This window comes from Helianthus annuus, chromosome 12 (genome assembly GCF_002127325.2).
Source record: "Helianthus annuus cultivar XRQ/B chromosome 12, HanXRQr2.0-SUNRISE, whole genome shotgun sequence".
Classification (NCBI taxonomy): domain Eukaryota; kingdom Viridiplantae; phylum Streptophyta; class Magnoliopsida; order Asterales; family Asteraceae; genus Helianthus; species Helianthus annuus.
The window spans coordinates 101822179-101836187 of NC_035444.2; the positions used below are offsets into that span (position 1 = coordinate 101822179).

General features: G+C 42.3%; 1 protein-coding gene across 1 annotated transcript; it reads right to left on the bottom strand.

The window, feature by feature from the left end:
* Nucleotides 1-852: 852 nt before the first annotated feature.
* On the bottom strand, nucleotides 853-13529 carry LOC110866897 (synaptonemal complex protein 1-like). The gene is made up of 5 exons (XM_022116040.1): nucleotides 13444-13529; nucleotides 12920-13088; nucleotides 2181-3179; nucleotides 1945-2085; nucleotides 853-1164 (listed from the first exon to the last, which is right to left on the bottom strand). Exons 1-5 carry the CDS (start codon nucleotides 13527-13529, stop codon nucleotides 853-855), a joined length of 1707 nt encoding a protein of 568 aa, XP_021971732.1.
* Nucleotides 13530-14009: the final 480 nt, after the last annotated feature.

Genomic DNA, 14009 nt, shown 5'->3' on the forward strand with positions numbered 1-14009 from the left:
GGGGTTAAGGGAACGGTTTGGTAAGGGTCTTGCCCTTGTTCAGCGTTTAGAGGTCCTGCAAGGGACCTGGGTCAAATTTAGTAGGATCTCCTTCAATGCCCATAGGTATTGGATGGCGGGGATCCAAACTCTTTGACCCCCTCATAAGTTAACTACTATTAATACTATAACCCGGCTATTTAGGACTATATCCATGCTGACTCAGACTACTTAGTCGAGGGTAACGTCACCTCCAAAAGAGGGGCCTACCATAATTTGCATTAATAACTTAATTCATTATCTTTCAATAATCCGACCCTTTAGGATTGTATCCTTGCTGACTCAAACTACTGGGTTGAGGGTAACGTCGCCTTCAAAAGAGGGGCCTACTACAATAACTAAGATAATCTCTTAAACAAGTGCATAAGTGCGAAAATAATCAAAGGTTATACTAATACACGAGTCGGATCCAAGTGATTCATCTTATCTATCTGTTTTTATTTTTATTTTTCAGCATTTAGTTAGTTTTTATTTTCTTAGTTTATAAATCTTTTTCTAACATTTTGATTTGATTAGACGTTGAGGATAAACCGGTACTAAAAGCTCTTGTGTCCTTAGACGACCTCGGTATCTTACCAACACTATACTACGTCCAAGATGGGTGCACTTGCCCATATGTGTGTTTAGTGTTAGTAAATATCGTGTTTTATAAATTTAAAACTTGGCTAATAGTGTAAAAAAGGCTTAAAATATACATCTAAAACATATATACACTAACACGCATCAGTTTTCTTCCCCGTCATGTGCCGAGAAGCTCCGCTATCCATAATCCAGTGTGAATATCTTGGAAGCTCCTGCACATATCATAAACACTTAGTTATATTTTGATGCCACCCAAGCCTTTTTTGCAATGTAAAGTGGCGGAAAATTCTTGTCATTCATCTTTAAGCTCTCTTCAGATCCAATCGCAACCTCTTTGTATAGAAAGAAATACTTGTTTGGGGGTTGACCAGATGATTGGTCTTTCTTTACCACATACTTCTTTTCAGAAGTAAACTTTTGTTTTTCAAGTTTCTTATAGTAATCCAAAGGTACATACATCTTCTTTGTTGAAGAGGATGATTTTTTAGTCTCAGACACCTTTGGTTTTGGAGAACTTGCTTTCTTTTCTTCAGATTTTGGCTTCTAAGTTTGTTGAGATGAAGTAACCCGTTTGTAAAATTTATCAATTTTAGTTACGACATTCTTTAGAGGTTCAGTTTTGATTTTGGTGTTATCATTTTCCAAAACTTTCTTCTCAACAACCATTGGAGCTTTTCGTTTTACATCAACTTTCCTTTTCTGACTCTCAACAACTTCAGACTTAGGCTTTAAGTTGGTGCACTTTCGTGCAATGTGTCCAACTTTGTTGCATTTGAAGCATGTACGGGTATCAACTTTCCGACTTGTGCCTTCGGTCTGAGGCTGTGAGGCCTTCTTTTCAAAAAATTCTTCATTTGATTTTGAAAAAAAAATCAGATTCTTGCTTAGAAAGTGAGCTTGAACTTGAACTTTTTACAGACACCTTTTTCTTTGATAATTCTTACCACCCTGATATCCACCCTACCATTTGTTTTGATTGTTGTTAGAAAATCGTGGTAGAACAGCAGGTTTTTTATAGTAAGATTTATCTTTTTCAAAGTTTAATTTCCTTTTGGAACATTTCAAACCTTCGGTTTCAGACACATCAATCTCAATCAACATGAACACATTTTTCAATTTGTCAACATTCACATTTTCCAAAGGAAATTCAAGATCCGAATACAACTTATTTGATCCCGACATCTTGTACATCACAAGATTAGGTTCTTAACTTAAGTTGTTTTTGGATGTTGATTTCGGAATATATTTGTCCAAAAAACATTCTTCATCCTTAGTTGTGTCACTGTCAGATTTCAAAACATTTTCAACCATACTTTTAACTACTTCGGACTGAACACTGTCTTCATCGGATGATGAAGTGAATATGACATCAATCGTGTCTGGAAGTTTAACCTCATTTATTTCTTCATCATTAACCAACCCAGACTTTTTCTTTGAAAAATTATTTAATACTGGAGGAGGAACCTGATGATACCCAACCCCAGTTCCGTCCGAGTATACATCTTCGCCGGCTTTGTTCTTTCCAATTGGTTTAGGAACGATATGTTGAACAAAAAAACTTGCGGATTGTAACTATTGAGTTTCAGATTGATGCGTTCATTTTCAATCTTAGCTTCCTGAAACTGACGCTTGAGATTTGCAATCTCATCCAACTGTTGGTTGATTTGCTTTTCTTTTGACTGAAGTACTCCTGACAGTTGAAAATTTTCTTTGGTTGTTTTATCGTTTCTTTCATCAGAATCTTTTATCGTTCCTTTTAGCTTCTCGTGATTTTCTGAAAGTTGACGGTTTTCATGAATTAACTTTTCGTTTTCTTTCCTAACTCGTTCTAAGTCAGTTTTATCATTTTCAAGTTTATTAGTTAATTCTTTTATGCGCTCATTTGAAGCTTTTACCAACTTGTCACGACTTAAAATCTGGTTTTCAACTTCTTTGACTCTTTTTGTCAGTTCTTCAGTCTTTTTACCACTAAGGTAAGCATGTGTGCTACAATCCTTGCAATCTTTCATGCAATTTTTGCAGTCACTCTCAATTTTGGCTTTATCAGTCTTACCTGACTCATTTGTTGAATCATTAGACCTGACCTTGCTTTTAGACTCAGTTCCAGACTCAGAATCTACCTCTAACTCTTTCGCTGCAAGAACTTTATCAGCCATTTTCTTCAGATTTTCTGCTGTAAATTCTTTGGTCGTGTCGATTATCCCATCATCGACCTTTTTCGGTTGTAGCTCTTTTTCTTTCTCTTCTTCTTCACTTGACCACCACATTCTCTGTCTTGCTTCTTCCTCTTCTGCTATTTGTTCGATGAGAGTTTCAACACTGACTGATGAAGATTCAACAACTATGTTTCCTTTAGAATCCAAATAACATTCTCGATCAGCATCCCATCTTTTTGCGCTTTTTGCTTCTTTCCATGTTCGATAGATTTTATCTTTCATGCATTGGGTTGTCATCTTCCTGTTGACATATTTTACTTCTTCTGTTCGGGTATCTTTGAAAGGAACAATTTTTGTAATAAAAGCATAACCCACTGAATCTTCTTCCGGTAACAACTCACTCTAATCAAATCCCTCATCATCATGGATAACAGCTAATGCTCTCGACTTTTCTTTGGGAGCATCTTCTAACTGTTTCATTCGTGGAGGTTCGGCTTTATTTTGATGATAGATGGCTCTTTTATAATAATCCTCACGGAATGGATTGGCCGTTTCATCAGCAGATGCATTTCGACATTCTCATTTAAAATGCCCCTTTTGCTTGCATTTAAAGCATGTAACCTTCGATTTATCAAAACCTAGCTTTGTTGAAGGTCCACCAATGGAGTGTGTAACACCCCCAAAATACCACCTGCGGGAACCCCCGCTAGGCGTGTTACACATCAGAGTCTGAGCCACCAATCACATTGAACCAATAGAAAATACTTAATAAAACACGTTATCAATTCAATAATGTTGAGTAGCGGAAGCATATAGTAAATTGTTTAGTAATCGTTTCAGAATAAATCAAAACCAATGTGTCAATATGAGTAATCCAATAGCTTCGATCCATGACAACTCCAGCACTTCCAGACAGCAAGTCCACGTTTCAAAGTTAACGACCTACAAGCATGCAACAAGTGTGTCAGACTACGCTGGTGAGTTCAAGGTGTTGCTTACGTGTGAAGTTACCAGATATTCGTTAAGTCAACTCGTTGTTTGTTTCTGATATCGTTGTTAATTCGTTTGTTGTACCGTATGCAGCGTCAATGCTAGGAATGCCTAACCCCAATGCCTTACAGGCATTGGTCAAAGTCAAGGTATCAAACAACCTTGACAAGCTGTAGGAGGTCTTATATCCGCGTTACAAGTTGTCCCAGTAATTAGTTCACGCCCGTCCTTACGGCCCGGTGTGAGGGTGCCAAACCTAATAGCGCTATCAACTAATTACCCCATTGCCTTACAGGCAATCCGGTAAGTGATTGTTTCTATGTTTCAGTTGTTTACCCCACGTTTCCCTTCCAAATGTTTACTAGTTGTCCCAAACCACCGGGACGCATGCTTGAGAAAATGCAATGAACTCACCTGGGGTTTCTCGGTATGATACACACAGTTCAATTAAGTTATAGAGCGATTAACCACGTCCTACCAAAGTTATTATGCTAGTCAGATTCGTATACAAGTAGTGCACGTATGTTCCACACATATTGTAACAGGTTGTACAAGTATTCAACATTGTATTCCACGTAAACAATCACGTAAACAAGCAAAGTCCAAGTGTTCAGCCCAATCAGTTGGGCTCGTATTGTGCAGGCCCAATATCAGCATGTACGGTTATATGGTCTCGAGTCGCAACAAAGAAAGGTCTCGAGTCGCAACAAAGATTACGAGTCGCAACAGTGGTTTCGGTTTGTCATGGTCTGGTTACGAGTCGCATCCTGACTCGCAACAGTGGTTTCGGTTCATGCTGTTTTGTGTCGGTGTGCGTTGGTTACGAGTCGCAACTGGACTCGCAACCACGGTTTCGAGTTGTGCTATGTGTGTACCAGTGTGGGGTCTCGAGTCGTAACTAGACCCGCAACTATGTGTCGCAACCAAGTGTGTAACAGTTTTCCCTGATTTGTAGCTTCTAAATTCCGTAACAGATTATGCATAATTTTGGCAATTCAATCAGAATCAATTAACAGTTTTGTTTACCATTCAAACGAATCAAACAGGCAGTTTTAACATAAATCTCATGAACCCTAGTCATGATCAAAGCGTGAACATCAATTTTTCACCGAACATAAATCGGTTTAGACCCTAAAGCATAACAATTTCCCAGCTAAATCATAATCAAACCCAAGATACCATTAACACATCATACAATATATATCCGGTAATCACATATAATAGCCGATTCATGAACATTAATAGTTAACATCAAAATCAAACATACTATCATGAACCCTAGATCATCATACTAGATTATCACACATAGAATAATATCATCAATCATAATCAGACACTAACCGATTAGAGTACACAAAGGTGATCCGAGTAAGAAAGATCTTCGGTTGTGCGTGTGGATGCCGTCGGGTTTCAGCCTAAGTCGAGAGAGAGAGAGAGAGACGAGAGTCTTGTGTGTGTGTGTTGTTACTAACTAAGGGCAATAACCCCTAAAGAGGTGTTTGTTTGCGGGCATGAGAGTGGGCCGAGCCCCACATCTCGAGTACAAATATTACGGCCCAAAGGCCATGTTGTGTGGTTCGGTTTGTTTATGACATACATACATGCACTTCATATAACACAAAACACAGAATCATAACGTCATATCAATCGTAATAGTTCACATCGGCACATAATGTTACACAGAAGTGGGCTCGAACTACGAGTTGTCACAGTATCCCCAACTAAAAGGAAATTTCGTCCCGAAATTTGGTACGCACTCACTAACGTAAGCTATGTAAGTTAAAGCTAGGTAGGTTACATTGTTTGCTGGTTTTCCTGGGGTGTCACATCCTCCCCAACTTGAATGGGAATTTCGTCCCGAAATTCGCTAGTTGCATCAACACTAGGTTCGCTAGGTTTTGACTGGTCTTCGGGGAACAAATGTGGATACTTAAGTTTCATCTGGTCCTCGCGTTCCCACGTGAACTCTGGACCACGTCTTGAGTTCCAACGAACTCTCACAATCGGTATACGGCTGTGTTTACGAACTTTAACTTCCCGATCCATAATCTCAATTGGTTCTTCGACAAACTGCAATTTGTCGTCTATCTTCAGCTCTTGAAATGGTACTACTAGTGTTTCATCAACCAAACACTTCTTTAGCTGCGATACGTGAAATACATCATGGACATTACCCAACTCAGCCGGTAATTCCAACCTGTAGGCCACCTTTCCAATCCGTTCCACAATTTTGAAGGGTCCTACATAACGAGGGTTTAGTTTGCCGCGTTTCCCAAAACGCACCACACCCTTCCAGGGTGAAACCTTTAGCATAACGCGGTCATTAACTTCAAATTCTAACTGTTTACTACGCTTGTCAGCTTAGCTCTTCTGGCGGTCACGAGCTGCAGCCATACGGTTTCTGATCTGCACAATGCTTTCCGATGCTTCAAGAACAAACTCAGGGCCTGTGATCTGGCTATCACCCACCTCATGCCAACAGAGAGGTGAACGACATTTCCGTCCATACAGTGCTTCGAACGGAGCTGCCTTAATACTTGAATGGTAGCTGTTGTTGTAGGAGAATTCTATCAACGGTAGGTGCTTCTCCCATCCTTTTCCAAAGTCGAGTACGCATGCCCGAAGCATATCTTCGAGTGTTTGGATGGTGCGCTCGCTTTGACCATTCGTCTGTGGGTGATAAGCGGTACTCATGTCGAGTTGGGAACCAAACGATTTATGCATAGACTGCCATAACTCTGAAGTGAAACGCGGATCACGGTCTGAAATGATAGAAGTTGGCACTCCATGCCTAGAAACCACTTCCTTAAGATACACTGCTGCCAGCTGAGAAAACTTGTCTGTTTCCTTGATTGCCAGGAAGTGTGCTGATTTCGTGAGGCGATCAACAATCACCCAAATAGTGTCGTTCCCAGCCTGAGTTCTGGGTAATCCTGTCACGAAATCCATAGCGATCTGTTCCCACTTCCATGTGGGTATCTCTGGTTGCTGCAGTAGACCCGAGGGCTTTTGATGTTCTGCTTTGACTTTAGCACAGGTCAGACATTTGCTTACGTAGGTTGCTATATGAGCCTTCATGCTGGGCCACCAGTAGGTAGTTTTCAGGTCGTGGTACATCTTATCTGATCCAGGATGTACAGAGTAGCGTGATTTGTGTGCCTCTTCCATTACAAGTTCCCGTAAGTTGCCAAAGAGTGGAACCCAAATGCGTCCAGTTACGTAGTAGGAGCCGTCTCCCTTTTGTTCTAGTTGTTGTCTCGAGCCACGTAAAGCTTCAGCTTGAACATTCTCTGGTTTCAATGCTTCTAACTGAGCATCCCGTATCTGGGAAGGGAGATTGGACTGAATCATGAGTTGCAATGCTCGCACGCGCCTAGGTGCATTATCCTTTCTGCTGAGGGCGTCAGCTACAACGTTCGCCTTGCCCGGATGGTACTTGATGGCACATTCATAATCGTTCAATAATTCCACCCATCGTCGTTGTCGCATATTCAATTCTTTCTGGTCGAAGATGTGCTGGAGACTTCGATGGTCGGTGTAGATGGTGCATTTGGTACCGTACAGATAGTGCCTCCAAATCTTCAACGCAAACACCACCGCTCCTAACTCCAAGTCGTGTGTCGTGTAGTTCTTCTCGTGCACCTTTAGCTGACGGGAAGCATAAGCTATTACCTTCTCGCGTTGCATCAACACGCAACCGAGACCCTGAATTGACGCGTCACAATATACCACAAAATCTTCGGTGCCCTCTGGTAAAGACAAGATCGGTGCACTACAAAGTTTCTGTTTTAACAATTGGAAGGCCTCTTCCTGCTTCGTTCCCCAAGAGTACGTCGTGTTCTTCTGTGTCAGCGAGGTGAGAGGTTGTGCGATTTTCGAGAAGTCTTTAATAAACCTTCGATAATACCCTGCAAGACCGAGAAATTGTCGCACCTCAGACGGAGTCTTTGGTGCCGCCCAATTCTTAACTGCATCCACCTTCGCAGGATCCACGTGTATCCCTTTCTCGTTAACAACATGCCCAAGGAAGTGCACTTCTCGAATCCAAAAGTCGCACTTAGAAAATTTCGCATACAACTGCTCCCTTCTTAAGAGTTCCAAGATGAGACGTAGATGACGCTCGTGATCTTCCTTGTTCTTGGAATAAACTAAAATATCATCAATAAACACTATAACGAACTCGTCAAGATATGGCTTGCATACGCGGTTCATGAGATCCATAAAAACTGCTGGTGCATTGGTCAATCCAAACGGCATGACCAAAAACTCATAGTGTCCGTAGCGCGTTCGAAAGGCGGTCTTGGGAACATCCTCTTCCCTAACCCTTACCTGATGATAACCCGACCTTAAGTCGATCTTTGAATAGAAACTCGACCCTTTCAACTGGTCGAACAAGTCGTCGATGCGTGGTAACGGATAGCGGTTCTTAATGGTCACCTTGTTGAGCTCTCGATAGTCGATACACATACGGAATGACCCGTCTTTCTTCTTCACGAACAGAACTGGGGCTCCCCAAGGCGACGAACTAGGTCGAATAAAGCCCCTGTCCAACAACTCCTGCAGTTGATTAGACAGTTCTTGTAATTCTCCTGGTGCTAACCGGTAAGGAGCTCGAGCAATTGGAGCCGCTCCCGGTGCAAGATCAATCTGAAATTCTACTTGACGGTGAGGAGGTAACCCTGGTAGCTCCTCTGGAAATACATCAGCGAATTCTCGCACCACTGGTAGATCCTCAATCTTACTCTCTTCAGACTGAGCGTTGGTAACTAACGCTAACATTGCTGGGTACCCCTTTTGTAGATACTGCTGTGCACGCATGGCCGTGATAATCCCAACCATCGTCCCACTGCGATGCCCTTGGACTAACAGTGACTCTCCATCAGGGAGAGGGATACGCACAATCTTCTCCTTACACAGAATTTCTGCTTGGTGCTTAGCCAACCAATCCATGCCTACCACTATGTCGAAACTACCGAGCGTAACGGGAAGGAGGTCAATGTCAAACACCTGACCCACGAGATCTAGTTTGCATCCAAAAAGAACATTTGAGGCTTCTATCGTCTTACCATCTGCTAGTTCCACTATTTGTCTAACCTCTAAAGGTGTTGGGGTTATCCCTAATCGTTGACTAAACTCTAGGGACACGTAACTCCAATCGGCACCCGAATCAAATAATACAGAAGCAATACGATCATTAACAGGAAACGTACCAGTTACAACGTTGCCGTCATTCCTGGCATCCCCTGCTCCAAGCTGAAACACTCTGCCCCGAGCACCATTACCCCCGTTGTTGCCGTTGTTGTTGTTGTTTCCAGCATTGTTGTTATTCGGGCGGTTGTTGGCGTTCTGGTTTAACTGAGGACAATCCCGCTTAAAGTGGCCCTCATCACCACACTGAAAGCACCCCTTCCTGAAACCCTGGTTCTGCTGTGGTGGTTGTCCCTGTTGTCTCTGATTCTGCTGGTTCTGTTGCTGCTGGTGTTTGGGCTGTGAAGCCCTACAATCCTTGGCCTCATGGCCCACTTTACCACACCTGCGACATGTGCGACTACATGGCCCGAAATGATGGTAGCCACACTTATTACACTGTGGTTTCTTCCCTGCATACGAGCCCTGACTTTGACCACTTCCCTGGCCTTGATTGACAGAAGACGACTGGCTGATGTTGCGGTTGCTGTTGTCTGGCCTTTTCTGAGTCTGGCCAGCACTGGATGCCTTGTCATAATCACTCCACTTCCGCTTGTTATCATTAGCGGACGCAGTGGCAGTGGGTGTAGCAGTTTTAGTGGCCGAAATACGCGGGGGCAGCGATTCGCTTTCCACCTCTTGATCCACAATCTTGTGAGTCAGACGAACGATCTGTGTCAAATCATTGAGGTGGGCTGCAGTGACCAAGCTCTTCACACGCGGAGGCAACCCTTTGATGAATAACTCAATCCTCCGGGACATAGGCCGAGACAAGTTCGGGCACATGTCGGCCAGTTCATACGATCGCTTCACATACGCTTCGACTTCAGATCCAACCATCTTCAAGTCGTAGTATTCGTTTTCCAACTTCTGGACCTCGTCCCGAGGACAGTACTCCTCCCTGATCAGTTCTTTAAAATCTTCCCAAGTTGTGGCATTCGCTGCCTCAATGCCCAACAACTGCACTTGGGCGTTCCACCATGTTAGGGCACCATCAGCCAAGGTACCCGCAGCATATTTCACCCTGTCCCCAGCGGGACAGTTACAGATAGCAAACACGGACTCTGCTTTTTCGAACCATCTTAGGAGTCCCACAGCCCCTTCAGTCCCAGTGAAGGTCTGTGGCTTGCAGTCCATAAACATTTTGAACGTACACGCAGGCTGGTTAGGTTGAGGTTGCGCTTGCTGACCTAAATGACGAAAGGGAACACATTACAGGAATGAAAAGACGTGTACGTGGTATAAGAGTAAAGAGTACTTGGTACATTCCGTACCAGCTTGATAGGCTGCTAGGGCCTCAGCCACGCGGGTGTTGATTAGGTCATTCAACTCAGCCTGAGTCATGTTGATGTTGCCACGTCCGTGTCCTCGTCCACTCATGTTTCTAAAGTTGGGAATAAACCGATTTAGAAATCGAAACGTGACAGGAGTCAAGTATCACACTGATATTTACGTACTACCAAGTTCACATATAGTAAGGCAGAACCCTTCTCACGCTCGATAAGCCTCACTGGGACTTGCATGCACCCCGCGTTATTATTAAGTGTGCACCCATAATAATAAGGCGATTTGCATGTTCATCTCAGAGCCTCTTAGCTTGCGCTCGAAGTTTCCCCCGTTCAAACAACACAACAGATAATATCACAGTTCTATGGTTTACAGGAGTCGAAGAGTAGTGTCACACTATCAAGTCACTATGGTGTTATACGTTTCAGTTCATATACGTTGTGAGTGTGTGACTGCTAAGCTAGTATAAAGTGAGAGAGAAACGAACCTTGCAATCTGGTGCTGAGTGTCATGATCGATTTTCGAAGACGTTCGGTTATAGTCTGGTTTTACAAAACGTTTTAAAACCTAGTTCACTATAACCAGTGGCTCTGATACCAAACTGTAACACCCCCAAAATACCACCTGCGAGAACCCCCGCGAGGCGTGTTACACATCAGAGTCTGAGCCACCAATCACATTGAACCAATAGAAAATACTTAATAAAACACGTTATCAATTCAATAATGTTGAGTAGCGGAAGCATATAGTAAATTGTTTAGTAATCGTTTCAGAATAAATCAAAACCAATGTGTCAATACGAGTAATCCAATAGCTTCGATCCATGACAACTCCAGCACTTCCAGACAGCAAGTCCACGTTCCAAAGTTAACGACTTACAAGCATGCAACAAGTGTGTCAGACTACGCTGGTGAGTTCAAGGTGTTGCTTACGTGTGAAGTTACCAGATATTCGTTAAGTCAACTCGTTGTTTGTTTCTGATATCGTTGTTAATTCGTTTGTTGTACCGTATGCAGCGTCAATGCTAGGAATGCCTAACCCCAATGCCTTATAGGCATTGGTCAAAGTCAAGGTATCAAACAACCTTGACAAGCTGTAGGAGGTCTTATATCCGCGTTACAAGTTGTCCCAGTAATTAGTTCACGCCCGTCCTTACGGCCCGGTGTGAGGGTGCCAAACCTAATAGCGCTATCAACTAATTACCCCATTGCCTTACAGGCAATCCGGTAAGTGATTGTTTCTATGTTTCAGTTGTTTACCCCACGTTTCCCTTCCAAATGTTTACCAGTTGTCCCAAACCACCGGGACGCATGCTTGAGAAAATGCAATGAACTCACTTGGGGTTGCTCGGTATGATACACACAGTTCAATTAAGTTATAGAGCGATTAACCACGTCCTACCAAAGTTATTATGCTAGTCAGATTCGTATACAAGTAGTGCACGTATGTTCCACACATATTGTAACAGGTTGTACAAGTATTCAACATTGTATTCCACGTAAACAATCACGTAAACAAGCAAAGTCCAAGTGTTCAGCCCAATCAGTTGGGCTCGTATTGTGCAGGCCCAATATCAGCATGTACGGTTATATGGTCTCGAGTCGCAACAAAGAAAGGTCTCGAGTCGCAACAAAGATTACGAGTCGCAACAGTGGTTTCGGTTTGTCATGGTCTGGTTACGAGTCGCATCCTGACTCGCAACAGTGGTTTCGGTTCATGCTGTTTTGTGTCGGTGTGCGTTGGTTACGAGTCGCAACTGGACTCGCAACCACGGTTTCGAGTTGTGCTATGTGTGTACCAGTGTGGGGTCTCGAGTCGTAACTAGACCCGCAACTATGTGTCGCAACCAAGTGTGTAACAGTTTTCCCTGATTTGTAGCTTCTAAATTCCGTAACAGATTATGCATAATTTTGGCAATTCAATCAGAATCAATTAACAGTTTTGTTTACCATTCAAACGAATCAAACAGGCAGTTTTAACATAAATCTCATGAACCCTAGTCATGATCAAAGCGTGAACATCAATTTTTCACCGAACATAAATCGGTTTAGACCCTAAAGCATAACAATTTCCCAGCTAAATCATAATCAAACCCAAGATACCATTAACACATCATACAATATATATCCGGTAATCACATATAATAGCCGATTCATGAACATTAATAGTTAACATCAAAATCAAACATACTATCATGAACCCTAGATCATCATACTAGATTATCACACATAGAATAATATCATCAATCATAATCAGACACTAACCGATTAGAGTACACAAAGGTGATCCGAGTAAGAAAGATCTTCGGTTGTGCGTGTGGATGCCGTCGGGTTTCAGCCTAAGCCGAGAGAGAGAGAGAGAGACGAGAGTCTTGTGTGTGTGTGTTGTTACTAACTAAGGGCAATAACCCCTAAAGAGGTGTTTGTTTGCGGGCATGAGAGTGGGCCGAGCCCCACATCTCGAGTACAAATATTACGGCCCAAAGGCCATGTTGTGTGGTTCGGTTTGTTTATGACATACATACATGCACTTCATATAACACAAAACACAGAATCATAACGTCATATCAATCGTAATAGTTCACATCGGCACATAATGTTACACAGAAGTGGGCTCGAACTACGAGTTGTCACAGAGTGTCTGCATGTTATCTCCATGAATCTCTGAGCCATTCTGACCGCACTCGCCATACACCATCTAATGTCAATCAACTCCATCTCTTCGGGGTCGATTTGATCATAATATTCCTTGGTGAGGTTTGTGTTTCCGTTCTTTCCAGCAACAAGGCTCTCATATGATTCTAAGATGGATGCCAAAAACACCATTTGCTGCTTGGCTGCTTCTTCGCTGAAGTTTTGTGCATTTTTAGGTCTACAACAATATTGCACTGGAACATGTTTTTCAGAACTGATTTTTGGTGTTGACTTGGAGCAGTTGAAGATGATCCTCCATGATAACCACTGCTTGGACTTTCTTGATTTGACATGTTTGAATTTTCTGCTGAGAATGTAGTCTTCGGTGACCAGTTTAAGGAATCATACTTCCTCGATAATATAAATCAACATTTTGCTGATACGAGGAATTATTGACTTTGTTCGTTTTCCTGATCTCCAATTCATGACTCTCCAACCTTTCGATTAGTAAATCAACTGTCAGATCAATCGACTTCACTGTGTTCTTCAGCATTAAAGCAAAATACTACCAATCTTTCTCATCAGGCAGTGAGTCAAACAACTTATCAACCAATTCTTCCTGAGTATACACAATTCCATATCTTGCAAGTTCCATCTTTAAGTGACCGAATCTTTCTATCATCTTTGACACAGACTCATTTTTCATACACCCAAATAGATCGAATTCTTTTTTCAACATTTTTTTCTTGTTTTTAACCATTTCGAACCTTACAAATGAAATGACCATGCTTAGTATTAATAGTGGTGACCATTTCGCATGGAATGGACATTACTCATTTCGTGCGAAATGGGTTTTTCTCATTTCGTGTGAAATGGCTTGTCCATTTCGTGTGAAATGGTTAAACACTACTAAAACACTAATTTCTAGCCTTCTGAGCACTGGTTTATTCTATCTAGTTACAATACTCGATACAAGACGAAGTTGACAGACATTTATGCACCAACAGACTCCCCCCTTGGATGTTGTCGAAGTCTTCGGTGTCGAGTCTTCAGTCTTGATCAGTCTTCTCGCTCTTTTCAAAGAATTTGACACTGTAAGCACCCTTCAATCTCTTTTTCTTCTAATTCTCTTGAT